This window comes from Triturus cristatus, chromosome 10 (assembly GCF_964204655.1).
Source record: "Triturus cristatus chromosome 10, aTriCri1.1, whole genome shotgun sequence".
Lineage (NCBI taxonomy): Eukaryota > Metazoa > Chordata > Amphibia > Caudata > Salamandridae > Triturus > Triturus cristatus.
Genome location: NC_140593.1, coordinates 1228129212 through 1228155250, shown reverse-complemented (window position 1 = coordinate 1228155250; position 26039 = coordinate 1228129212). Strand labels below are relative to the sequence as shown.

The following is a 26039-nucleotide window of genomic DNA, read 5'->3' as shown; positions in this document are numbered from 1 at the left end:
AGAGAAGGGACTGTAGACCGCATTATTACTAGGTTCCTAATGCGAGGAGGGTACCCTATGATGAAGCGTGCCACCCTCGGGGGGGGTGAGGGAAACAGTCCTTTAAAAGAGACATTCCATTAGCACCCACACATATTCTGTAGACCCAGGGCTTCTTTTGTATTGTTGGTTTCTGAGTGGTCAACCCCTGCAGGTCTTTAAACCGCCTCTGGCCCTCCCTGTGTTTGATTGGTTCTTTCAGTCAGTCAGAACAGGGCCATGTGATTGGACCTTTCTGGTGCAGCTGACAGCCAATCAGAGAAGCCCAAACATGAAGTTACTTTCCTGGGAACTCCTAATCCATTGCATCGCTGTAAACTGGTTTTTGTTAGGGGTCGGTGCTCTGCTCCGCCGGCAGAGTTTGTGGAGTTTTGGCCACCCTGCGTCACGCTTGTAATGTGCAGTGCAGACAAACTCCGCCAACTGCCACGTGGCAGAGTTTTTTACTGCATGCAGGTCGCCAATGGTGAGTTAGCGAGCACAAGTGAGAATTGGCATCCCCTGGCGCTATTTTTGGGCGTTACGAGGGTACTTGGCAAGATTTTCTCAATGAAGCAGTTCAGCACCGTTACTCGAATAGAAAATCTACAAGTGCGGCAGCAAAGAGGCAGCACCCTCAGGCACGCTGCGTGGTGCCATGTACACTGATTTTACAGCGAGAAACAAGCTCCCAGCTCTAAAAGTCACTGTGAGCAGTGTGACACGACGATTTTCACCTATTCTTGAAACTCTGCAGAATCTTGCGGCGTTTTCATATAACTACAGGGAATTCCACAGATTTCCGTCCATCCCTAGTTTAGTTTAACTTCTTTCAGTTCTGCATGTTTTTTGACCCCCAGGAAAACATAAAAGCTTAGATGCATGTTTGCGAACATAAGAATATTGTACATTTATATAGCACAAGCAATGAAAAAAATTGCTTTTTAATTTGAAATAATTTGAGTTACTATTGTGCAGCTCAATGCGACTTAAAGAATCCAGGTAAACACTCAGAATAAAGTGAAAACTGATAGAATATCAGTCGAGTTGCACCTCCTAGTACCTGTGTGGGCTCCTGGACAGGTCAACCAATAATGTCCAGCCCTCACCTGTCAATCATCAGTAAGATATAGTTGGCATCCATAAGAAAATGTGAGATAAAGCACTGGCCAATGTGGCCACCCCACACAGACCAACATGGATATTCTGAGATTTGCATGGACGCATCAAAGCTAAAAGTAGGCACTCATCTGTAGTCATCACACACAAGATGCTGGCTTTTCTCATAATTTTTCTTGCCACAACCTGTTGTTTTGCAGGCTGCGGGAAAGGGTCAGGAGGAGCGGAGGATGAAGGGGAGGCCGAGGCTGGCTGGATCGAGGGGGCCGCCATCTTGCTCTCAGTCATCTGCGTGGTGCTGGTGACGGCCTTTAACGACTGGAGCAAGGAGAAGCAGTTTCGTGGACTCCAGAGCCGCATCGAGCAGGAACAGCGCTTTGCAGTCATCCGCAACTCGCAGGCCTTGCAGATCCCAGTGGCGGAGCTCATCGTGGGAGACATGGCCCAAATTAAATATGGTGAGCACTGGGCAAGGTCTGTAAGACTGGGAGCATGGGCGTGGAGGAGTTAGCAAGGTGACAGGGTCTGTGAGACTGGCAGCATGGGCGTAGAGCAGTTAGCAAGGGGACAGGGTCTGTGAGACTGGTAGCATGGACGTGGAAGAGCTAGGAAGGTGACAGGGTCTGTGAGACTGGCAGCATGGGCGTGGAGGAGTTAGCAAGGGGACAGGGTCTGTGAGAATGGCAGCATGGGCGTGGAAAAGTTAGCAAGGCGACAGGGTCTGTGAGACTGGCAGCATGGGCATGGAGGAGTTAGCAAGGGGACAGGGTCTGTGAGACTGGCAGCATGGGCGTGGAGGAGTTAGCAAGGCGACAGGGTCTGTAAGACTGGTAGCATGGGCGTGGAAAAGTTAGCAAGGCGACAGGGTTTGTGAGACTGGCAGCATGGGCATGGAGGAGTTAGCAAGGGGACAGGGTCTGTGAGACTGGCAGCATGGGCGTAGAGCAGTTAGCAAGGCGACAGGGTCTGTGAGACTGGCAGCATGGGCGTGGAGGAGTTAGCAAGGTGACAGGGTCTGTGAGACTGGCAGCATGGGCGTAGAGCAGTTAGCAAGGGGACAGGGTCTGTGAGACTGGTAGCATGGACGTGGAGGAGTTAGCAAGGTGACAGGGTTTGTGAGACTGGCAGCATGGACATGGAGGAGTTAGCAAGGGGACAGGGTCTGTGAAACTGGCAGCATGGACGTGGAGGAGTTAGCAAGGCGACAGGGTCTGTAAGACTGGTAGCATGGGCGTGGAAAAGTTAGCAAGGCGACAGGGTCTGTGAGACTGGCAGCATGGGCATGGAGGAGTTAGCAAGGGGACATGGTCTGTGAGACTGGCAGCAAGGGCGTAGAGCAGTTAGCAAGGGGACAGGGTCTGTGAGACTGGTAGTATGGACGTGGAGGAGTTAGCAAGGTGACAGGGTTTGTGAGACTGGCAGCATGGACATGGAGGAGTTAGCAAGGGGACAGGGTCTGTGAAACTGGCAGCATGGACGTGGAGGAGTTAGCAAGGCGACAGGGTCTGTAAGACTGGTAGCATGGGCGTGGAAAAGTTAGCAAGGCGACAGGGTCTGTGAGACTGGCAGCATGGGCATGGAGGAGTTAGCAAGGGGACAGGGTCTGTGAGACTGGCAGCATGGGCGTAGAGCAGTTAGCAAGGGGACAGGGTCTGTGAGACTGGTAGCATGGGCATGGAGGAGTTAGTAAGGTGACAGGGTTTGTGAGACTGGCAGCATGGACATGGAGGAGTTAGCAAGGGGACAGGGTCTGTGAAACTGGTAGCATGGACGTGGAGGAGTTAGCAAGGCGACAGGGTCTGTAAGACTGGTAGCATGGGCGTGGAAAAGTTAGCAAGGCGACAGGGTCTGTGAGACTGGCAGCATGGGCATGGAGGAGTTAGCAAGGGGACAGGGTCTGTGAGACTGGTAGCATGGACGTAGAGGAGTTAGCAAGGGGACAGGGTCTGTGAGACTGGCAGCATGGACGTGGAGGAGTTATCAAGGGGACAGGGTCTGTGAGACTGGCAGCATACATGTGGAGGAGTTAGCAAGGCAACAGGGTCTGAAAGACAGACAGCATGGACGTGGAGGAGTTAGCAAGGCGACAGGGTATGTGAGACTGGTAGCATGGACGTGGAGGAGTTAGCAAGGCGACAGGGTCTGTAAGACTGGCAGCATGGACGTGGAGGAGTTAGCAAGGCGACAGGGTCTGTGAGACTGGTAGCATGCACGTGGAGGAGTTATCAAGGAAACAGGGTCTGTAAGACTGACAGCATGGACGTGGAGGAGTTAGCAAGGTGACAGGGTCTGTAAGACTGGCAGCATGGACTTGGAGGAGTTAGCAAGGGGACAGGGTCTGTGAGACTGACAGCATGGACGTGGAGGAGTTAGCAAGGCGACAGGGTCTGTAAGACTGGTAGCATCGACGTGGAGGAGTTAGCAAGGGGACAGGGTCTGTGAGACTGGCAGCATGACAGTGGAGGAGTTAGCAAGGTGACAGGGTCTGTGAGACTGGTAGCATGGACGTGGAGGAGTTAGCAAGGAGACGGTGTCTGTAAGACTGGCAGCATGGACATGGAGGAGTTAGCAAGGCAACAGGGTCTGTAAGACTAGCAGCATGGACGTGGAGGAGTTAGCAAGGGGACAGGGTCTGTAAGACTGGTAGTATGGACATGGAGGAGTTAGCAAGATGACAGGGTCTGTGAGACTGGTAGCATGGACGTGGAGGAGTTAGCAAGGAGACAGGGTCTGTGAGACTGGTAGCATGGACGTGGAGGAGTTAGCAAGGAGACAGGGTCTGTGAGACTGGCAGCATGGCAGTGGAGGAGTTAGCAAGGAGACGGTGTCTGTAAGACTGGCAGCATGGACATGGAGGAGTTAGCAAGGCAACAGGGTCTGTAAGACTAGCAGCATGGACGTGGAGGAGTTAGCAAGGGGACAGGGTCTGTAAGACTGGTAGTATGGACATGGAGGAGTTAGCAAGATGACAGGGTCTGTGAGACTGGTAGCATGGACGTGGAGGAGTTAGCAAGGAGACAGGGTCTGTGAGACTGGTAGCATGGACGTGGAGGAGTTAGCAAGGAGACAGGGTCTGTGAGACTGGCAGCATGGCAGTGGAGGAGTTAGCAAGGAGACAGGGTCTGTGAGACTGGCAGCATGGACGTGGAGGAATTAGCAAGGCAACAGGATCTGTGAACCTGGTCACATTGACCTTGAAGGGTTTACCCGGGGATGGGGTCAGTGACCCAGGCAGCATGGACCTAGAAGGTGTTCCAAGGGGACGGTGTCAGTGACCCTAGCGACATAGACTTGAAATAATTTTCAAAGGGGCTGTGTCTGTGACCCCAGCAACATGGATCTGGAGGGGTTTGCAAGGGGACAGGGTCTGTGACCCTGGCGATGTGGAGGAGTTTCTGGCAGCCAGATGGTCAGCACTCGCGGCCTAAAGTTCATTCCATTCGTCTGGTTGTCTCATACGCTAGAGTTTCTATATTTTGCATTACTAGTTTCAAAAATCTGTTTCTACTCACCACAAACATAGGCCATGTTTATGATGCAGTCGGACTGCTAACCGACAGGCCATCTGTGATGGTCTGACAGACAGGCCTTCAGTCCAATCGTCACATTTAATGCAGGCGGTCGGACCCTTAGTGGTCAGGGAAAGACCGCCGCCTACGAAAGAATCATCTGATCCCTATGGGGCAGGGGTTGGAATCGCAATCCTGAATGGAGGCGGTGCCGAGGCAGGCACCACCGTCTGGATTACAATATCCCTTTCCAACAGCCTTTTCATGTCCGAAATATCGCCATGAAAAGGCTGTCCGAAATTGATTTTGGGGGTCCCAAACAGGGCAATGAAGTGACCCAGGGGGCACATGTAGTGCCCCCACTTACCGCCATCCACCAGGAGGAAGTGCTCCTTTGCACTGTGGCTTGTGATGCGGCCCTGTTCTGGGGCCACAGCACCACCACCCTGTAAAAGAGCACTTTGTGACTGCCAGCCCAGCAGTCGCATCGTAATGCAGTGGTCTGACAACTGCCTACTTGTCAGGCAGTCTCCTGACCGCAGTGATAGCGGGCGGTGGTCTGACTGATTGCTATTGTAATCAGCCCCATTGTTCTCTGTTGTTGCCAATGCCTTTATTATTTCTTGGACAAGTCCATCCTCTGAGATGTTGCTGGTCATCTCATCTCTGTCAGTGCAGGAGTTACCCTGACCATAGAGGCTCAGCCTCGAGCAGTATACCCCGCTGCTGGTCAGGGGTCCCTCACACCTGGGACACAGCTGGTCAGAAGAGTCAGGGCAGGTGAAACCAGATGCTCAGGCCATATTCTGGGTTTCCTGGAATCACTCCAGATAGCTACCTGCTGAGAACCAACAGAGTGATTTCAAGAAGCAGCATCTGATGAATCCAAACACGACATGGAGTATCCTCTCGTCCTATGAATGTCGCCGGGTGATATAGGGCAGGGCTCTTCCCTTTACCGCCTGACAAGAGGTAGGCTTTTGGGGATCCCTAATCACTTTAGCGAGTGAATTTTGACATTCCCCTCTCTTATTGTAGGTTAGTCTCCCTCTTGCTGTTGAGTTCTTCAAGCTTTTCTTTAATATGGGGGGAGGGGACCTGGAACTCGTTTGACCTCTATTTGTGAAATATGTGAAATGTTTTCAAGGCCCATAAATTATGTATTTGTAAACAGCTCTGGTTTGTACATTTTCCTCCCATGTATCTTCCTTTAAGTGCTGTTCTACTTTCTACTCTGTTTACTGAGGGACAGTGTTTCTAGGTCTCGCCGGAGACAGTGCATGTGCTAGACATTGTGTTTACTTACAGGGGGCGTAGTTCCCATTCATTGCTTACCATTGGTTGGCTTCATCATCACTCTAATTTGCTTGCTCCTTCTTGGCCAGGGCGTGTTGGCTTGACTTCGTCTTCTTGTATTTGACCCGCCCTTGGAGCATGGCCCAAGTACTCCTCTATTGCTCAGCCTCCTTACACTACTTGCACTTTAGGTGATACTTTTTTCTTCTTGTAGAAACACTACATAAAAGAGTGTATGCTATTGCTATGTCCTTCATGTTGCTTGTCCCCTTCTGACCTCCTCCCGCTGTCCTCAGTGTTGCTTGCACCATCCCGCCCACCTCTAGCTGTCTGTCACGTCCCATACCCCATCCACCCAACTCCCCACCCCCACCTCCCTTCCACATTGTGTTGCTTTCCCTGTCCCCCTGCATTGTGTTGCTTGCCCTGTCCCCTTCAGCATTGTTTTGCTTGCCCTGCCCCCTCCAGCATTGTGTTGCTTATCCCATCTCCATCCTGTGTTGTGTTACGTGCTCAGCACTCCTATGCTGTGTTGCTTAGCCTATAAATCCTCCTTCCCTCCCACCCTGTGTTGCTCAGCAAATCCCTCCCACATCGTGTTGTCTGTCCCTTCCACATTGGTTTGCTTGCCCCACCTCCCTCCAGCACTTTGCTGCTTTCCCTTTCCCCATGCATTGTGTTGCTTTCCCCGTCTGCCTGCATTGTGTTGCTTGCCCTGTCTCCCTCCCGTGTTGTGTTACATGCTCAGCACTCCTGTGCTGTGTTGCTTATCCTGTAACTCCCCCTCCATAACACCCTGTGTTGCTTTCCCCATCCCCCTGCATTGTGTTGCTTGCCCTGACTTCCCCATGTTGTGTTACATGCTCAGCATTCCTGTGCTGTGTTGCTCATCCCGTCACTCCCCCTCCATAGCACCCTGTGTTGCTTGGCTCTTCCCTTCCACCCTGTGTTATTTGGCCCATCCCTCCCACCCTGTGTTGCTTGGCCCATACCTCCCAAATTGTGTTGCTTGCCCGTCCCTCCCACCCTGTGTTGCTTGCCCCATCCCTCCCACATTGTGTTGCTTGCCCCGTCCCTCCCACCCTGTGCTGCTTGCCCCGTCCCTCCCACCCTGTGCTGCTTGCCCCGTCCCTCTCACCCTGTGTTATTTGGCCCATCCCTCCCACCCTGTGTTGCTTGGCCCATACCTCCCAAATTGTGTTGCTTGCCCGTCCCTCCCACCCTGTGTTGCTTGCCCCATCCCTCCCACATTGTGTTGCTTGCCCCGTCCCTCCCACCCTGTGCTGCTTGCCCCGTCCCTCCCACCCTGTGCTGCTTGCCCCGTCCCTCCCACATTACGTTGCTTGGCCCGTCCCTCCCACCCTGTGTTGCTTGGACCATCCCTCCCACACTGTGTTGCTTGGCCCGTCCCTCACACCCTGTGTTGCTTGCCCCGTCCCTCCCATCCTGTGTTCCTTGCCCCATCCCTCTCACACTGTGCTGCTTGGCCCATCCCTCCCACACTGTGCTGCTCGCCCCATCCCTCCCACCAGAAACAAAAACACTGTGTTGCAGCCAGCGCTGGCCAAGTCAAACCTCTTTTTGTCTCTAACTTTCGACCATGCTGCTGCACAACATGACTAAAAGACATTACCAAAGCTAATAGGTCTCCCATAGGCGACACCTACTGGCTTTGTCAATGCTTGTCTTTTCTAGGATTACACATGATTAGTAACTCTGTGCGTCGTCTTTGGCTCTGCTCTTGTATTCTCCACTCTATACTTGAATTCCTTACTTGCAGCTCATTCAAGCTCCAATGAGCTGAAAAGCACTTATATAAAAGTCACGTTTTTCCACCAAGTGCCAGACGCCATCTTGCAGAGACAAGTTTCTGGGATGGAAGAACTGTTTGTCTGTGGAAAGTGCATATTCCTTCCATTACTTAGTGAGTAAACACTGCTCTGGAGGCGGCCACTGTCGCCACCAAAGGCCCCCTCCCCCCCCACCAAAACAGCTCATTTCTGACCTGCTTTCTAGGGCCTCGTGCATGTTCAGAGGAAAGTGTCCATGCTCACCTGTGACAAATGCACCCGCCCATGTATGTCAACCTAACCTAGGCATACGCCTGGATGGCAACGGTGACAATGGACCTCATCTTTAGCAAAGTAGCCTTTAACATTAGCCTGAATCAGCTTGTGTCTGTTGAAACCCAGGCCCCCCAGGTCTGTGAACTTAGGCCATGAACAGTTCCACTTACAGGGATGTTCAACGGCCTCCTCTGACTTAGCTCCGACCTCTGTGGGGGATCATCTCAGACCACCAGAGCTCACCTTGACTCATGTTGTTGCTGATCTCACCAGAACAGCGCATTTCTCACCTACAAACGCTCATTCCAAGACCTCCTGCAAATCTAAGGGAAGAGATCCCTCCCTACTGGTGATGGATGAACCCCATCTATATCACAATAGCCCTTGACGTTGGCCTGGATCAACTGGTGTCCGATGAAACCAAAGACCCTTCTGGCCTGTGATCCTGTGCCAAGAACTATTCACCCTCCTGTGGGAAAGTTCCACTGCCTCACATGACCTAGCCCCCATGCCATCTCTGGGCGGGACAGTTTCAGACACCAAGGCTCACATTGCCCCATCTATTTGCTGATCTCACCTAGCTGCCATCCTTTTAGCACCGTGTGTGCCTGAACCCCTGTGTCTCCCATCTCTGGGACTGCAGCCCACTTGTTTGGAGACCGCTCCTACACCCGCTTGCCTACTTTAGCTATTAAGGCGAGAAGGATTATACTTAACGTTTGTACAGTCCCTTTGCTGTGTCCATCATGACGCTCAGGAATGTTCCTAACTAGAAGTATGTGACAATGAGCAAGGGTAATACTTCATTGCATAAATCATATGATTACAATAATAGAGCAATGAGCACAGGTGCCCTCCTGCCCTTGCCATGCATCCCTTATTCCTAATGGGAATTCCGCCAGGTCAGCTTCCTCTGTGGTGAAAACCCTAGGCATACCCGCTGAGAGAATCTGCCTGATTTAATACAGTGTGCAAAGCTGGTTTGAAACACTATGTCTTGTGCCTACTATTGGAGACACCTCCCCCTTTCGTGCAATTATAACTTACGCAGTGCACCCCGCTTGCTTAACTGCCGTCGGATCACAGATGCCCAGTACCTACTGTCCATCTCAGATCCTGGATGCTTTACCTGCCAAAGTGTCGTGAACCAAGATTCCCAGTTCCCTGTTTAGCTGCAGTGCACCTTCAGTGGACCCGCTAGGAGGTACGACAACCCGCATCCATCATGTGAACCTTAAGAACCCAATTTTCACCTGGAAGTACCTCAAATGAGACACGTTCCACAGCTGCAAGGCCAGAGACACAAATATATTAAACCTATTCACTGGGTTTTTTCACTTGGCACCCTTCTGGTTGGTGATGCAGAACCTCCTACCCAGCATAAGCTGACCACCTAGCGTTGACGTCACACCACCCATGTCCCTGGAATCTTCCTCCATCCCCCTGTGCAATAGTACTAATGCTAAGTGGGCAATGAATTCAACATTCTCCTTTCCTGCGGGACTGTGGCCTGTTTAGGTTGATCTGTGGTGGCTGCACCCAGACTTCACAGGCCGCTTTATTTCTGATAATATGACCAGTTGACCTTGGGGGAATCTCACTCTTGCAACTTGTAACTACAGCGATTGTTTAAATGAAATGATCCTGCATGTCTGGATGCACTATGCACAGGTAAATGGACTCCAATATGTGCAGTTGTGCACAGCAAAGTAGATGGCCGGGATGAGTTGGGGGGCCTCCCCATACCAGTCTCTGCTGTAGTTTTCCCTTAAACGAAACGGCCCGCTGTGCTCAGTGGACCGGTGAAATTGTATCCCAAGCCTTCTTATGTGTAGTTTACATGGCGAACCTTGACCCTGTCACCATGTAGGTCGCCCCCCCCCCCCCCAGCCGCCACACGGTCCTCCTGTGCCGTTGTCCCGCTGCCGCTACCTGCTGTGATCTGACCGCCTCTCCCCACCGAGGTCGGCCTTGCATTGCCTGTGCTTGTTTATTTCTTGTGTCTCCGTGACTCTGATTCCACCTTTTACTTGTTGCCACTTTTGTTTTACTTTGTTTTACTATTGTTGTCGTTTTTCACTTTGTACCCCTTGTGCCCTCTCCCCCTCTGCCCCCTTTTGCCTTCTGTGCCACCCTCTCGCTCCCTCGCGCTTCCCGCTGCTGCGTCCCTTGCGGCCCCGCCCCCCTGCTATCCCATTGGCCGCCCCACTCCCGCCTCCCAGCTGCTCCTCCCTCCCACAGCCCCTCATATAGAGGCCACGCGTTGGTGAAGTGAGCGACCCTTGACCCTGTCACCAGGTAGGTCGGCTCCCCAGCCGCTACACGGTCCTCCTGTGCCGCTGTCCCGCTGCCGCTACCCGCTGTGATCTGACCGCCTCTCCCTACCGAGGTAGGCCTTGCATTGCCTGTGCTTGTTTATTTCTTGTGTCTCCGTGACTCTGATTCCGCCTTTTACTTGTTGCCACTTTTGTTTTCCTTTGTTTTACTGTTGTTGTCGTTTTTCACTTTGTGCCCTCTCCCCCCTGCCCCCTTTTGCCTTCTGTGCCACCCACCCGCTCCCTCGCGCTGCCCGCTGCTGCGTCACTTGCGGCCCCGCCCCCCTGGTATCCCATTGGCCGCCCCACTCCCGCCTCCCAGCTGTTCCTCCCTCCCACAGCCCCTCATATGGAGGCCACGCGGTGGTGAAGGGAGCGACCCTTGACCCTGTCACCAGGTAGGTCGGCTCCCCAGCCGCCACACGGTCTTCCTGTGCCGCTGTCCCGCTGCCGCTACCCGCTGTGATCTGACCGCCTCTCCCCACCGAGGTAGGCCTTGCATTGCCTGTGCTTGTTTAGTTCTTGTGTCTCCGTGACTCTGATTCCGCCTTTTACTTGTTGCCACTTTTGTTTTACTTTGTTTTTACTGTTGTCGTTTTGCCCTTTGTGCCCTCTCCCCCCTGCCCCCTTTTGCCTTCTGTGCCACCCACCCGCTCCCTCGCGCTGCCTGCTGCTGCGCCACTTGCAGCCCCGCCCCCCTGGTGTCCCATTGGCCGCCACACTCCCGCCTCCCAGCTGCTCCTCCCTCCCACAGCCCCTCATGTGGAGGCCGCGCAGTGGACGCGTGCGGTGGGCGCGCCGCTGGCGTGCCGAAGGTGCACCAAAGGCAAGCCCGTCTGCGCCCGTCCGTGCCTGGACCGCGCCAAGCGCCAGAACCCCTGGTCCCCGCCGAAGCCAGGAAACCCGACTGAGATACAACACCGCCGCCCTCAACGCTTTCAACACCGGACGACCACCTGCCTGCCACCCCGAAGCGCACCCACGGACCCTTCTCCTGCCTAGGCTGCAAATTCACCTGCGTCCTAAACTTCACGCCACCATCAGGACGAGGCAACAACAACCACCTCAAGTGCATCCTGCTCAACACCCGCTCCGTCCACAAGCACGCGGTCGAACTATGGGACCTCCTCGACAACAGCGCCAGACGTCGCCTTCCTCACGGAAACCTGGATGAATGCCTCCTCAGCCCCTGACATCGCCATAGCCATCCCGGACGGCTACAAGATCATCCGAAAGGACCGCGTCAACCAAACCGGAGGAGGAAACGCCATAATCCACAGGAGCACCATCAGCGTCTCGACCAACTCCGAAGACACCCTCACCACCGCCGAACACCTACACTTCCAGATCCGCACTGACCCCAAGACCACCCTCAGAGGAACCCTCATCTACAGACCCCCGGGCCCACGCCCTCATTTCAGCGAAGCCATCACCGACCTCATCAGCCCACATGCCCTCGCCTCATCAGACTACATCCTCCTAGGGGACCTGAACTTCCACCTGGAGAACAACAACGACAACAACACCACCACCACCCTGCTAGACGACCTCGCCAACCACGGACTCAAGCAACTGGTGAACACCCCCACCCACTACGCTGGCCACACACTCAACCCCATCTTCTCTGCCAGCGACCACGTTACCTTCAGCCACTCCACCGGACTACACTGGACCGACCACAGCTGCATCCATTTCACCTACAAAACGACCACATCCCACCACCACCCGCAACAGATCCACCGCAGATGCTGGAGCAAAGTCACCACAGACCAGCTAACCACATCACTGAGCCAGAACCCACCCATCAACACCACGGACACCAACGACGCAGCCCGCAACCTCACATAGTGGATCATCAACTGCGCAGACACCCTTGCACCACTGAAGAACCCTCCAGGCAAGCCCGGCAACAGGAAAGCCACATTGTTCACCAACGACCTCAAAGAATCGAAGAAATCATGCCGAACCCTAGAGAAAACCTGGCGCCACGAACAGACGACAGAAAACCTGACAGCCCTCAAAAACAACACTCGCAAACACCACCAGCTGATCCGCACCACCAAAAAGACATCGTTCAAGGAGCGGCTGGACAACAACATACACAACAGCAAGGAACTCTTCAGCATCGTTAAAAAGCTCTTCAACCCCAGAGCAAACAGCAACGACATCACACCGTCACAAGACCTCTGCAACTCCCTCGCCACGTTCTTTCACCGCAAGATCGCCGACATACACAACAGCTTCGGCGCTCAGACTCAGACTCCGCCCCCAACCACAGAACCAACGCCCCCAACAACCACCCTCAGCAACTGGACTCCCATCAGCACTGAAGACACCACCCACGTTATGAACACCATCCCCTCCGGCTCTCCTTCCGACCCATACCCTCACCACATCTTCAACAAAGCCGACTCCATCATCGCACCCCACCTCCGGAACGTCACAAACAACTCCCTCACGTCTGCCACCTTCCCAGAGAGCTGGAAGAACGCTGAGATCAACGCCATACTGAAGAAACCCACGGCGGACCCTAAAGACCTCAAGAACTTCCGCCCCATTTCTCTTCTTCCCTTCGCTGCTAAAGTCATCGAGAAGACCGTCAATAAACAGCTGACAGTGTTCCTCGAGGCAAATGGCTCCCTCGACCCATCCCAGTCCGGATTTTGAGCCAACCACGGCACCGAGACCGCCCTCATCGCAGCCACCGATGACATCAGGAACCTGCTTGACAACGGGGAAACAACCGCTCTCATCCTCCTAGACCTCTCAGCCGCCTTTGATACAGTCTACCATCGCACCCTAATAACCCGCCTCCACAACACCGGGATCCAAGGTAATGCCCTGGACTGGATCACCTCGTTCCTCTCTGACAGAACCCAGAGAGTCCACCTTCCTCCCTTCCACTCAGCGGCCACCGAGATAATCTGCGGCGTACCCCAAGGCTCTTCGCTCAGCCCAACCCTCTTCAATATCTACATGAGCCCCCTTGCCGCCATCGCACGCAAACACAACCTCAACATCATCTCATACGCCGATGACACCCAGCTGATGCTCTCCCTCACCAAAGACCCAGCCACCGCCAAATCCAACCTCCAGGAAGGAATGAAAAACGTTGCGGAATGGATGAAACTCAGCCGTCTCAAACTGAACTCAGACAAGACGGAGGTCCTCATCCTCGGACCATCCCCATCCGCCTGTGACGACTCCTGGTGGCCCACAGCACTGGGCACCGCGCCGACACCCACGAACCATGCACGCAACCTGGGAATCATCCTGGACTCCTCCCTCACGATGACCAAGCAAGTCAACGCCATCTCATCCTCATGCTTCAACACCCGGCACATGCTCCGAAAGATCTTCCGGTGGATCCCTACCGAAACCAGAAAGACGGTCACCCAGGCCCTCGTCACCAGCCGACTGGACTATGGGAATGCCCTCTACGCAGGAACCACAGCCAAACTTCAGAAAAGGCTCCAGCGCATACAGAACGCATCCACACGACTCGTCCTCAACATCCCTCGCCACAGCCACATATCTGCCCACCTGAGAGAACTGCACTGGCTCCCCGTCAGCAAAAGGATCACCTTCAGGCTCCTCACCCACGCACACAAAGCGCTCCACAACACGGGCCCCGAATACCTCAACATCCGGCTCACGTTCCACACTCCAACCCGCCAGCTCCGCTCCGCCAGCCTCACCCTCGCCAGCGTACCACGGATTCGCAGAACCACCTTGGGAGGAAGATCATTCTCTTACCTGGCTGCCAAGACGTGGAACTCCCTACCCACCCACCTACAACTGACCCAAGACCATCTCACCTTCAGGAAACACCTCAAGACCTGGCTTTTCGAGCAGTAGCAGCACCCCCCATCCCCTCAGCGCCTTGAGACCCTCACGGGTGAGTAGCGCGCTCTATAAATGTATTGATTGATTGATTGACATGGTGGAAACTGGGGATACTTTTAATACCACTAGTGGGGGAGAACAGGGGGCGTACTGGGCCTGCTGCCAGCATCTCCGCTGCTCCATCATGGTTTCCTAAGCACCAGTCCCGTACCCTCCTAGTCCCCCTAGGATTTAACAGGGTTGACCCCCCAACCTGGGATGCGATGGTCTTGTAGCCACTGGACCAGTATGTGAGTACTATTGGGGACCTATGCTATCATCTATCTCAAGCAAGGAATGACCACCTGCAGCGCTCAATTGCTCCCTGATAAAAATGATCTTCATCGGCAGTTCACCTAGCTCTTCTTTGGGAAGGTGTTTCCCATGTTCTAAAAACTATTGGGCTGTTGGAGTGCTGATTGCAAGCTAGGGATGCTAACCTGCCGCAAATCGCGACACCACAGCTAGCGCAAGCCGAGATCTAGAACATTTTGGACGTTTAGTAAATTTGACACCTAGGACTTGTCCCTTAGACTTCAGTCCGGATTTGTCCATCGAATTGAGCCAGTAACCACCCTAGGTGAAGTCTGGCCCTCCCAAACTTCTGCTATTATACCCGGGAGCGGACAAGACCATGGGGCAAGAGGGGAACAATGTGTGTCAGTGCCTGCCCTTTCTTAAATACTGGGAGTGCCAAGTGGTCTTTACTACATTGTAGCCTTTTCTTGCTTTTTTGACTCACTGGCGTAACGCGGACACACAAGGGAAGAAGACATCGCCTGGAGCAGTGGGCCTATGGGCAGTGCCGACAACTTCAACTTACTGTAGAACGATTGCCTGGCAATCTCGTTGGCATGCGGGACAAGGTCGCGCAGCGTGACGGCAGTGTAGCATGGGCCCCACTGACCCGCCCCCGTCATAACCCCTACCCCCAGGCTCTCCCGCAAGCACAAGCCCACAGACTTCCAGGCGGGGCGGGCCACATAACGTACTGCTGGGCCGTGATACCACACGGGACCATGGTGAGATCGGAGGGGGTGGTGGTTGCGGGGGATATGGGGTAAAATGAAGACTGCAGCGCACGAACATGGAGTCGAACTCACCATCTTGCACTCAGTCCACAACCCAGCACACAAATCGTACACCCTTAGTAAACTGAGTCCCCCCGCAGCCCGACCCGGGGTTAACCATGCCTGCAAAGAACCAGTGCCAGACCTGGGGCCCGTAAGGAGCCAGAAGAGGCCCAGACGGACGGGAAGCGAGTATAAAGAAAAGTGTGTGGTGGATAGGTCACTCCTACCCTATACAAAATGAGGGCAGAGTTTGCTACCTCTGTATCGAGTCAGGAGGAGGGGCCAACCGGCCGCCCCGGGGTTGCCCCCCACAACGCTATGAAAACCATGGGGCAGCACGCGGAGGACAGCTCAACCGGCCCTACCCCTGAGCCCCGGTAGCAACAGCACTGCCAAGCCCCGCACTGCCCCCCGAGGGGCATTCGCTTGTCTAGGGGAAAGTACCCAATTCCCGGCCTGCCGTCCGGTCAAAGAGCTCGCACCCCCCCCCCCCCCCCCCTCCCCGGCAGCCTGTGCCATGGCCCCTGTACAACCTGGGACTGTCCCAGGGATGGGGCGGGGATGGCAAAGCTGCACTCACCGTGACTATGTCGCGTAGGAGCGCACAAGGCACGACCAGGCCTAAGGCTGACAAGACGACAAACGACCCCTCTCGACAGCATGTCTAGCGCAAAGAGGATGCCAGAGCGGTGGGGGGAGGTATAAGTACCCTCCCCTGACCTCTGTCCTCCGGAAGTTACGTGCCTAGCGCACCAAGGTGAAGGACTCAATCTTGAGTCCAACTTTTGGCCAGTGGGTGGTGTGTGCCAAATGGCCTGAAGGGCTGCCCGTTGTGATGGCTCTCTGCGGGGGCGCGGACAGCCGCATTCAGAATTGTGGAGATTAATATTGCAGAATACACTATCGACAATGCTAAGTTTACTTTTATAACTGTTTTTGTTTATATTTTAGTTTTGTTTAGGTTTATATATTTTTTCAGTTCCATTGTCGTTATTTGTATCTTGGTTTAGCAGTGCTTAATTTGTAAAAGCATGAGTGCCGGCGCTCAAAGGTCTGCTCAGGCAGTACTATTAAAAATCCCAAGGCTTGATGTCTTGACCCCACCTCACGCCTCTTGTACCCCCCGCCAGACACCCTCTGCCCCCTTCCTTATCTCACTCTTGCCGGCTCCTCTGTGACGGCTTCACCACAGGTCTCTTCCTCCGTCTAACCACTGGGTGTCTTTTTCCCTCTCTGGCTCGTGATCAACATCCGATGAAGAAAAATAAATGGAGGTCCACAAAAAGGAGTGCCGGTGGTCACACCGGACACCACCGGCTCACATTAAGCACTGGGTTTACGTCTAGGACTTTGTTTACATTTTGGTTGTGTTCATGCTTAGGTTTGTGACCTTTAGATTTCTGATTGTGTTCGTTTTTGGGTTGATATTTTGTTTAATTTTATGTTTGTATTTATGATAACGTTTGTTTAGATTTTGGTTGTATTCATGGTGGGTTTACTTTTGTATTTGGATATCTGACTGTATATATACTTACGTTTTAATTGTGCTTGTGTATGCATATGACTAAGTTAATGTTTTTGTTTATGTTTAGGTTTGATGTTTACTTTCAAATTCACATTTATGATTTTGTGTGGGTTTCTAAGTGTGTATAATTGTGTTTATGTATACGTTTTCATGTAATAGATTGTGCATACGTTTAGTTTGATTTACTCTTCTGAAAGGTATGTATAGTTGAGTTCATGTTTAGTTTCATGTCATTGTCACACCAGAACCACTGCTCATATGGCCTTCTCGGCGCTATAGAAATCACAATAAAATGTGTCCCTGTCTCCGCCTGGCTCTGCCTGACTCTGCCTGACTGTCCATCTCCCGTCATGCCCTGCAGGCGACCTACTGCCCGCGGATGGAGTTCTGATCCAGGGGAACGACCTGAAGATCGACGAGAGCTCGCTGACCGGGGAGTCTGACCATGTGCGCAAGTCAGTGGAGAAGGACCCCATGCTGCTGTCAGGTGAGCGAGCGGTGACGTCACTCACTGGGTGGGTCCCCGTGCTGCTGCCAGGTGAGCGAGCGGTGACCTCACTCACTGGGTGGGTCCACGTGCTGCTGTTAGTGGGCGAGAGCAAGGAGTGCTATCAATCACTGGGTCCTCATGCTGCTGTCAGGTGAGCGATAGCAAGTGGTGACGTCACTCACTGGGTCCCCATGCTGCTGTCAGGTGAGTGAGAGCAAGGTGTGATATCACTCACTGGGTCCTCGTGCTGCTGTCAGGTGAGCGAGAGCTAACAGTGACGTCACTCACTGGGTGAGTCCTCAGGCTGCTGTCAGTGAGTGAGAGCAAGCAGTGACATCACTCACTGGGTGGGTCCCCATGCTGCTGTCAGTGAGTGAGAGCAAGGTGTGATATCACTTACCGGGTCCCCCTTCTGCTGTCAAGTGAGCGAGAGCAAGCAGTGACCTCACTCACTGGGTGGGTCCCCATGCTGCTTTCAGGTGAGAGGAAGGTGTGATATCATTAAATGGTGGCATCCTCATGCTGCTGTAAAATGAGAACAAGCTGTGATATCAATCACTAGTTGGGTCCCAATTCTGCTGTTAGGTGGGAACAAGGGTGTAATATCAGTCAATGGTTGGGTCCCTATGCTGCTGTGAGTGACAACAAGGTGTGATATCACTCAATGGCATGGTCCTCATGCTGCTGTCAGGTGACTGAGGACATGGTGTGATATCACTCAATGGCAGGGTCCTCATGCTGCTGTCAGGTGAGTGAGGACAAGATGTGATATCAATCAATGCTTGGGTCCCCAGGCTGCTGTTGGGTGACTGAGGACATGGTGTGATATCAGTCAATGCCAGGGTCCTCATGCTGCTGTCAGGTGAGTGAGGACAAGATGTGATATCAGTCAATGCCAGGGTCCCCATGCTGCTGTCAGTGAGTGAGAATAAGGTGTGATATCACTCAATGCTAGGGTCCCCATGCTGCTGTCAGGTGAGTGAGGACACGGTGTGATATCAATAAATGCTAGGGTCCCCATGTTGCTGTCGGGTGACTGAGCACATGGTGTGATATCACTCAATGGCAGGGTCCCCATGCTGCTGTCAGGTGAGTGAGGACATGGTGTGATATCAGTCAATGCTAAGGTCCTCTTGCTGCTGCCGGGGGAGTGAGGACAATGTGAGATATCAGTCAATTGTTGGGTTCTCATGACGCCATCAGTGAGTGGAAAGAAGATGGGATATCACTCACTGGTTGGTTTCCCATGCTGCTGAGTGATAACAAGGTGTGATATCAGTCATGGCTAGGGTCACAGTGCTTCTGTCGGAGGAGGGAGGAACAGCAGGGGGGGCTGCAGGGTACGAGCGAGGTGCACTTGGGGAGCTGTGCTTGGGTCCCAGTACTGGAACAGCAGGGGGTGCTGCAGGGTACGAGCAAGGTGCACTGGGAGAGCTGTGCTTGTCCCAGTACTGGAACAGAAGGGGGTACTGCAGGGTACGAGCGAGGTGCACTTGGGGAGCTGTGCTTGGGTCCCAGTACTGGAACAGCAGGGGTGCTGCAGGGTACGAGTGAGGTGCACTGGGAGAGCTGTGCTTGGCTCCCAGTACTCGAACAGCAGGGGGGATGCAGGGTGCCAGCGAGGTGCATCGGGAGAGCTGTGCTTGGGTCCCAGTACTGGAACAGCAGGGGGCGCGGCAGGGTACGAGCGAGGTGCACGGGGAGAGCTGTGCTTAGGGGTGCTGCAGGGTACGAGCGAGGTGCACTGGGAGAGCTGTGCTTGGGTCCCAGCACTGGAACAGCAGGGGGCATGCAGGGTATGAGCGAGGTGCACGGGGAGAGCTGTGCTTAGGGGTGCTGCAGGGTACAAGCGAGGTGCACTGGGAGAGCTGTGCTTGGGTCCCAGCACTGGAACAGCAGGGGGCGCTGCAGGGTACGAGCGAGGTGCACGGGGAGAGCTGTGCTTAGGGATGCTGCAGGGTATGAGCGAGGTGCACTGGGAGAGCTTTGCTTGGGTTCCAGCACTGGAACAGCAGGGGGTGCTGAAGGGTACGAGTGAGGTGCACTTGGGGTGCTGTGCTTGTCCCAGTACTGGAACAGCAGGGGGCGCTGCAGGGTACGAGCGAGGTGCACGGGGAGAGCTGTGCTTGGGTCCCAGCACTGGAACAGCAGGGGGTGCTGAAGGGTACGAGTGAGGTGCACTTGGGGTGCTGTGCTTGTCCCAGTACTGGAACAGCAGGGGGCGCTGCAGGGTACGAGCGAGGTGCACGGGGAGAGCTGTGCTTGGGTCCCAGTACTGGAACAGCAGGGGGCGCTGCTAGGTACGAGCGAGGTGCACTGGGAGAGCTGTGCTTAGGTCCCAGTACTGGAACAGCAGGGGGTGCTGCTGGGTACGAGTGAGGTGCGCTTGGGGAGCTGTGCTTGCTTCCCAGAACTGGGGCGGCCCGTGGGGGGCCACGCTGCACTTCTAGAGCTCAGCATCCCATTGGACCACGAGCAATGAAACCGGTTCGGTGTCCCCGGGGCTTTGACCCAGTTTTTCATCCCCCACAGAGTACGGCGGCTGACACTGAACATGTATAAAAATACCCCCTCATTATTCACACGCCCACGTGCCAACTCCTCGCTACTTCCTGGTTCTTAAAAATGCATGGAGTTCACTCCTGCGTGTGGTGTGGGGGGGGGGGCGTGCGCACGGGGGCTCCTTTGTGAACACGGGTCTCCCCTGGGCCCATGGAGCCTCGTCTGGGCACATAGTGACTCATTTATTCACACAGGGGCTCATACGGGCATACTTGCTCTCTTCTGTGCTGAGTTCGGGTCCTCTGGGCACACAGTGGCTTCTCTATCTACACAGGGGCTTCTCTGGGCACACAGGGTCTCTTCATGCCACACTGGGCTCTGCAGGGAAGATGTAAACTTCCTTGTGCACTCAGGGACTTCTCTCTGTACACAGGGGCTTGTCTGGGCCCACAGGATCTCTTCATGGCACACTGGCCTCTGCAGGATAGATGCTTCTCTGTGCACACAGGGACTTGTCTCTGTACACAGGGGCTTGTCTGGGCACTCAGGGTCTCTTCATGGCACACTGGCCTCTGCAGGATAGATGCTTCTCTGTGCACATAGGGGCTTCTCTATCTACACAGGGGCTTGTCTGGGCACTCAGGGTCTCTTCATGACACACTGGCCTCTGCAGGATATATGCTTCTCTGTGCACATAGTGTCTTCTCTCTGTACACAGTGGCTTGTCTGGGCACACAGCGTCTCTTCATGGCACACTGGCCTCTGCAGGATAGATGCTTCTCTGTGCACATAGGGGCTTCTCTATCTACACAGGGGCTTGTCTGGGCACTCAGGGTCTCTTCATGACACACTGGCCTCTGCAGGATATATGCTTCTCTGTGCACATAGTGTCTTCTCTCTGTACACAGTGGCTTGTCTGGGCACACAGCGTCTCTTCATGGCACACTGGCCTCCGCAGGATAGATGCTCCTCTGTGCACATAGGGGCTTCTCTATCTACACAGGGGCTACTCTGGGCACACAGGGTCTCTTCATGGCACACTGGCCTCTGCAGGATAGATGTTTCTCTGTGCACACAGGGACTTGTCTCTGTACACAGGGGCTCCTCTGGGCACACAGGGTCTCTTATGGCACACTGGCCTCTGCAGGATAGCTGTTTCTCTGTGCACATAGGGGCTTCTCTATCTACACAGGGGCTTGTCGGGGCACACAGGGTCTCTTCATGGCACACTGGCCTCCGCAGGATAGATGCTGCTCTGTGCACATAGGGGCTTCTCTATCTACACAGGGGCTCCTCTGGGCACACAGGGTCTCTTCGTGGCACACTGGCCTCTGCAGGATAGATGCAGGCCTCTATGGGCACATAGTGTCTTCTCTCTGTACATAGGGGCTCCTCTGGGCACACAGGGTCTCTTCGTGGCACACTGGACTCTGCAGCATATATGTAGACTTCTCTGTGCACACAGGGACTTCTCTCTGTACACAGGGCTCCTTAATAGGGCACACCAGAGCGCATTTGAGCACACTGAGTCTTACTCTTTTCTGTGCAGTGTGCCTCTGCTGGCCACAAAGGGGCTCCGCACAGCACACAGAGGCTCTTGAGGGCACACTGCTCTGCAGCACACATGTATGCTCCTCTCTGCACATAGGGATTTCACCTTTGGGTACAGGGGTCTCTATGGTGCACAAAGGGGTGCACATTGGACCTTTCTGTGCAAAAACCTGGGTCCTCTGGCCACACACGGGCTCTTCGGGCAGACGAAGACCTCCAGGACACATGGAGGCTTCTCTGTGTACATAGGGACTTCTGTCTGCACTCGAGGGATGCTTTGAGCAGAGGAGGTCATTTGGGCACAACGAGTCTTCTCTGTGCAGGTTGGGGCTCCTGTGGGCAAACATGTGCTTCTATATGCACAAAAGGCTCCTCTGGGCAGACAGGTACTCATCTGGGCACTCTGGGCTCCTCTGTGCGGCCATGGGCTCCTGTGTGCACACACAAGCTTATCTGAGCACACAGGGGTTACTCTGGGGACACAGAGCCTTCTCTGGGCACACAAGAGCTCTTCTGGGCACACAGGGGCTCCTCTGTACACACAGTCTTCCATGGGCACACAATGGCTCATCGGGCACACAAGCTCTCTTTGTGGGACACAGGGTCTCCTTTGGGCAAACAGGGGCTCCTCTGTGTGCACGGGCTCTCGCCTGGGCTTACAAGAGTTCATGGGGGCACAGAGAGTCTCCTTAGGGGACACCGGGCCTCCTGTAGGCACATAGGGGGTCCATTGGCCACGCAGAGTCTCCTCCGGGCATACTGAGCAACCTCTTGGTACACTGGGGCTCCACTGTGCACATGAGGTCACACATGGGCACACAAGGGCTCATATAGGCACCCAGGGGCTCCTTCTGGGACTCATGACCTCCTCTCGTCACACCAGGGCTCCTGTGTGCCCAATGGTTTCCTCTGTGCACACAAAGGCTCACCTGGGCACGCATGTTCTCCTCTGGGCACAAAGGGCCTCCTGTGTGCACAAGAGGTCTCTGACTCTCTCCTGGGTGCTCATCAGGGCACACAGGATCTCTTGTTGGCACACTGGGCCGCCTCTGTGCACCCAGGTGCATCTCTGTGTAAAGCTAACTTCAGTGGGTCTCTGCAGGGCGAGGGTCGTAGAAGTTCATCGAGTGGCCTTCATCTGGCCACAGGCAAACTTAGGTGATAGAAAAGAATTCTCTGATTGGGAAAGGAAGGTTCAAACCAGGAGGGAAGCAAACAGTGACCATCAGTGAGTTTGTAGTTGAGGAAGTGCCACTGTTTGTCCCTCCAGGTTCCAGCAGCATTCAGAGGAAGTCCCATTACCACCCAGTTGCCATGGACTGTGAATCAGGGGCTTCAAGTCTTGCCTTTGGGTGGTGCAACTCTTCCCTCTGCCAACAGTGTACCTCTATGGGATATTGACGACCTTCTGCCCACACCTGAGAAGGTGTCTCTTGTCGCAGGACTCGCCCTGGCAGCAGAAACTTACAAATAGTTTCTTCTCACGGAGCAGCTTTCCCTGGCTTCTTTGAACCCCAGTTTCATCAGCAGTAGCCTGAGATGGAGACCAGGGTTCCAGGGGTTATCACAATGTCCCCAACGCAGACCATTGGGGGGCTGGAGGGGTATTGCTAGACCTAACCATCTGCCCCTGTCCTGAGTGATTCCCCCTGGCCCATTCTAGCACCTCAGTATCTACAGCACTCAGGCTTGTCCTGTAACAAGATTTCATCCCCCCGGGGAAATGGCAGAAACTCCCAGGCCACAGATACACCAGCCAGGGTGTCCAGTAAAAACTGTCAAGTGAGGGGTGCAGCTTAGAGGTAGACAGCTGTCAGGACATCGGGACGTACCCCGATGGTGGTTGAATAGTCAGTATGGCTGCTGCTGGACTATCCTAGCAGCCTTATGAAGGCACCACTCTGATAAAACTTCCCATGTTCTCTTCCACCATCTATGGCCAAAGTTGGCACACTCATCACCTGGACTCCTGAGAGCATGTCCTACCTCTCTGTTTTGTGTTTGCCAGGTACCCATGTCATGGAAGGCTCTGGAAGGATGGTTGTCACGGCCGTGGGGGTGAATTCGCAGACCGGCATCATCTTTACTCTTCTTGGCGCTGGAGGAGAGGAGGAAGAGAAGAAGGACAAGAAAGGTATATTGCATCTTAATGCGTGAGGTCTAGGGAAGTTCTAATTCTGAACCAGCTTTTGAAGACACCAACACATTGTTGTTCTGCATGGGTTGGCCCTAGCTGCAAAGCTTCAGTATGTGGTACCCTACCATGCATGACCCATCATTGCAAATATGTTCCAACCCATCTCCTGGTCACAATGAAGGGGGCAAACATGAGCAGATGGATGGAACTGTCCTGCTTCTTTGTTGCACAAGGATGCCTGGGAGTCTTGATCTAAATTTCACATGAATAGATTTAAACTGTGGCCTGGACTTGAGCAGGAAGAGGCATCCTTTGGCTCAGTCCATTCTGAATTCCATAAACAGACATGTGGCCAGTAGCACTCTTGGGCAAGTGCCATCAGCAGTCTTAGATGAATCCTTGCCTATGGGTGGTGGTGGCCTGTTGACTCTTAGTTGTAGAGTAGTTGTACGCTGAGAGGCTGATGCAAGTTACCCACAGCCTTGAGGGCATCTTCATGGGCTGCTTAACACAACATTCTTCAACACTGTTGAGGGTATTGTCCTTCGCAGGCCAGACGCAGTGGAGGGTGAAGGCCTTGTTTCAGTTGTTGGCACTCTTGGACATACTTCAGGTGCTTTCCAATAATACTACCTTGGGTGGTTGTTTGTGGAGGTCTCAGGGCAATGGATGTTGAAGCCCTTGTGTGAGTTGTTGTTGGCACTCTTGGACATACTTCAGGTGCTTTCGAATAATACTCTCTTGGGTGGCTGTTAGTGGAGGTCTTGTGGCAATGAATGGTGAAGGGCCGTTTCAGTTGTTGTCAGAACTCTTGAACATACTTTGGGTGCTGTTCAATAAAACTCCTTTGTGTGGTTGTTAGTGAAGGTCTCAGGGCAATGGCCATTGACTGTAAAGAAGACATGGAAGCGGTTATACAACGTTACAATGCATGCTATTACCATACAATTTTTACAATGCATGCGTTTAATTTAGCGTGCATCTGTCTTTGCCACGCAGGTAAGTATAAATAGGGTAAATAATGTTGCCACTAGGTAGGTATACTTAGGTCAGCTGTTCCAAAGGAGAAGAGTTTTTTGTGTTGCTAATAACTTTGGCCCTGTTTGACCAATCTCCACAAACCTTTCCAAAAAGGTGATCCTTTTGACTAGTTTGTGCATGGAAAGTTGTGGGGTGACCTGTCAAGTGGGGGCTGAGAAAAAAAGGGGTCCCCAAAACGCAAAATCCGTATGCATTATCCATAGACTTCTTTAAGATGGAGTACAGCAAAACCCGCTGAACGGAATGACACCAAATTTGGCAGGAAGCTTCATCGCGGTCCGATGGTGCTCCTTGTGATTTGGTGTAAATCCTTTCAGTAGTGTTTGAGGACATAAGAATGAAAAAGATTTGTTAATCTGGACAGTTGGGTCTCTCGAGACACTTGCAGTAGCGCCAATTTAAAAATAATGTGTTCTAATTGGCCCAGGAAGCTTTATATCCCTTGGGCCATCTCGCTCCTGTAGCAGTCAGACTCCTGTGGGTGTGAGCACTCCGATTGGCTGCCAGCAAAATGAAACAAAATGTTGTTGGCAGCCATTACAGGACTCGGGGACTTAGTCCCCTGTCTTGAAGTTAAAAAATAATAATAATATAAGGGGGGAGCGGAGAAATGCCCTGACCCCCTAATCGCCATGAAGGGGATCCAGAGTGATGCCACCCAGGGGCCCCCAAAAAAGAAATATTGGCAAAATGTACTGTGATCCTCCGGATCGGGAAGAAAATGGTGTCAGAGCCACATTCATTAGTTATAGGTGCCGGGGAGCCTACATTGGGGCCAAAAATCATAAAAAAGGGGAAGGGAGACTGAGCAACTTCAGCCTCCTACGAGCCTCCAGAGGCTATGGGGACCTCATCCCCCAGGGTAAGTAATATAGTAGTTGCCTGCCACTATGTAAACTATAAAACAAACTAGCACACTCATTGGAAGATGTCATTAGTGATGTCATCAATGATGTAATTTCAGCTGTCATAAGTGGTGTCATAAAGGATGTCATAGAACATGTCATGAGTGATGACATAAGTTAGTTTATAAGCAATGCATGGCAGGGCGCATGTTACAGTTAGCACTACTAACTATAACTGGTGACTTTGTGCTTTTTTTTTGTTGCTCAAAACGTTAATGTTGTCACTGATGAATTCACGTAACTATAACGTTAATTTAACCTCTGAGTTTTTTCACTGAATTCCTATGGGTAAAAAACAAAACAAAAAAAACATCTTTTAGTCTCACCTAACTATAACATTACGTTAACCTTGAACTTTTTCAGTGAGTCTCTAAGGTCCTTTTTACGTAAAGTAAGAATTAATTACCATATGCAAATACAACTCCTCACCCAGACACCCACCATACTGTCGTTGGGGGGATGCAGGGGGAGCCCCAAGGCCCACGCGGCCCCAGCTAGCTCTCCGAATCCAGCTGGAGCCAGAATTTCTCCCGCCTGCAGTCCGCAGCTCCTTGTGGGTGGGAGTAATATTTTGATCTGTTTCCCTGCCTTCATCACTGCAAGCAGG

General features: G+C 53.3%; 1 protein-coding gene across 7 annotated transcripts in view; it reads left to right on the top strand.

Moving 5' to 3' along the window:
- Nucleotides 1-26039, top strand: part of ATP2B3 (ATPase plasma membrane Ca2+ transporting 3) — a 988364-nt gene that overhangs the window by 723070 nt on the left and 239255 nt on the right. For all 7 annotated transcript variants that reach the window (XM_085629813.1, XM_085629812.1, XM_085629811.1 and 4 more), the window contains exons 5-7: nucleotides 1338-1595; nucleotides 17168-17293; nucleotides 23358-23483. In XM_085629813.1, the coding sequence (XP_085485939.1) occupies nucleotides 1338-1595; nucleotides 17168-17293; nucleotides 23358-23483 (510 nt within the window). The remainder of the gene's footprint in view (nucleotides 1-1337; nucleotides 1596-17167; nucleotides 17294-23357; nucleotides 23484-26039) is intronic.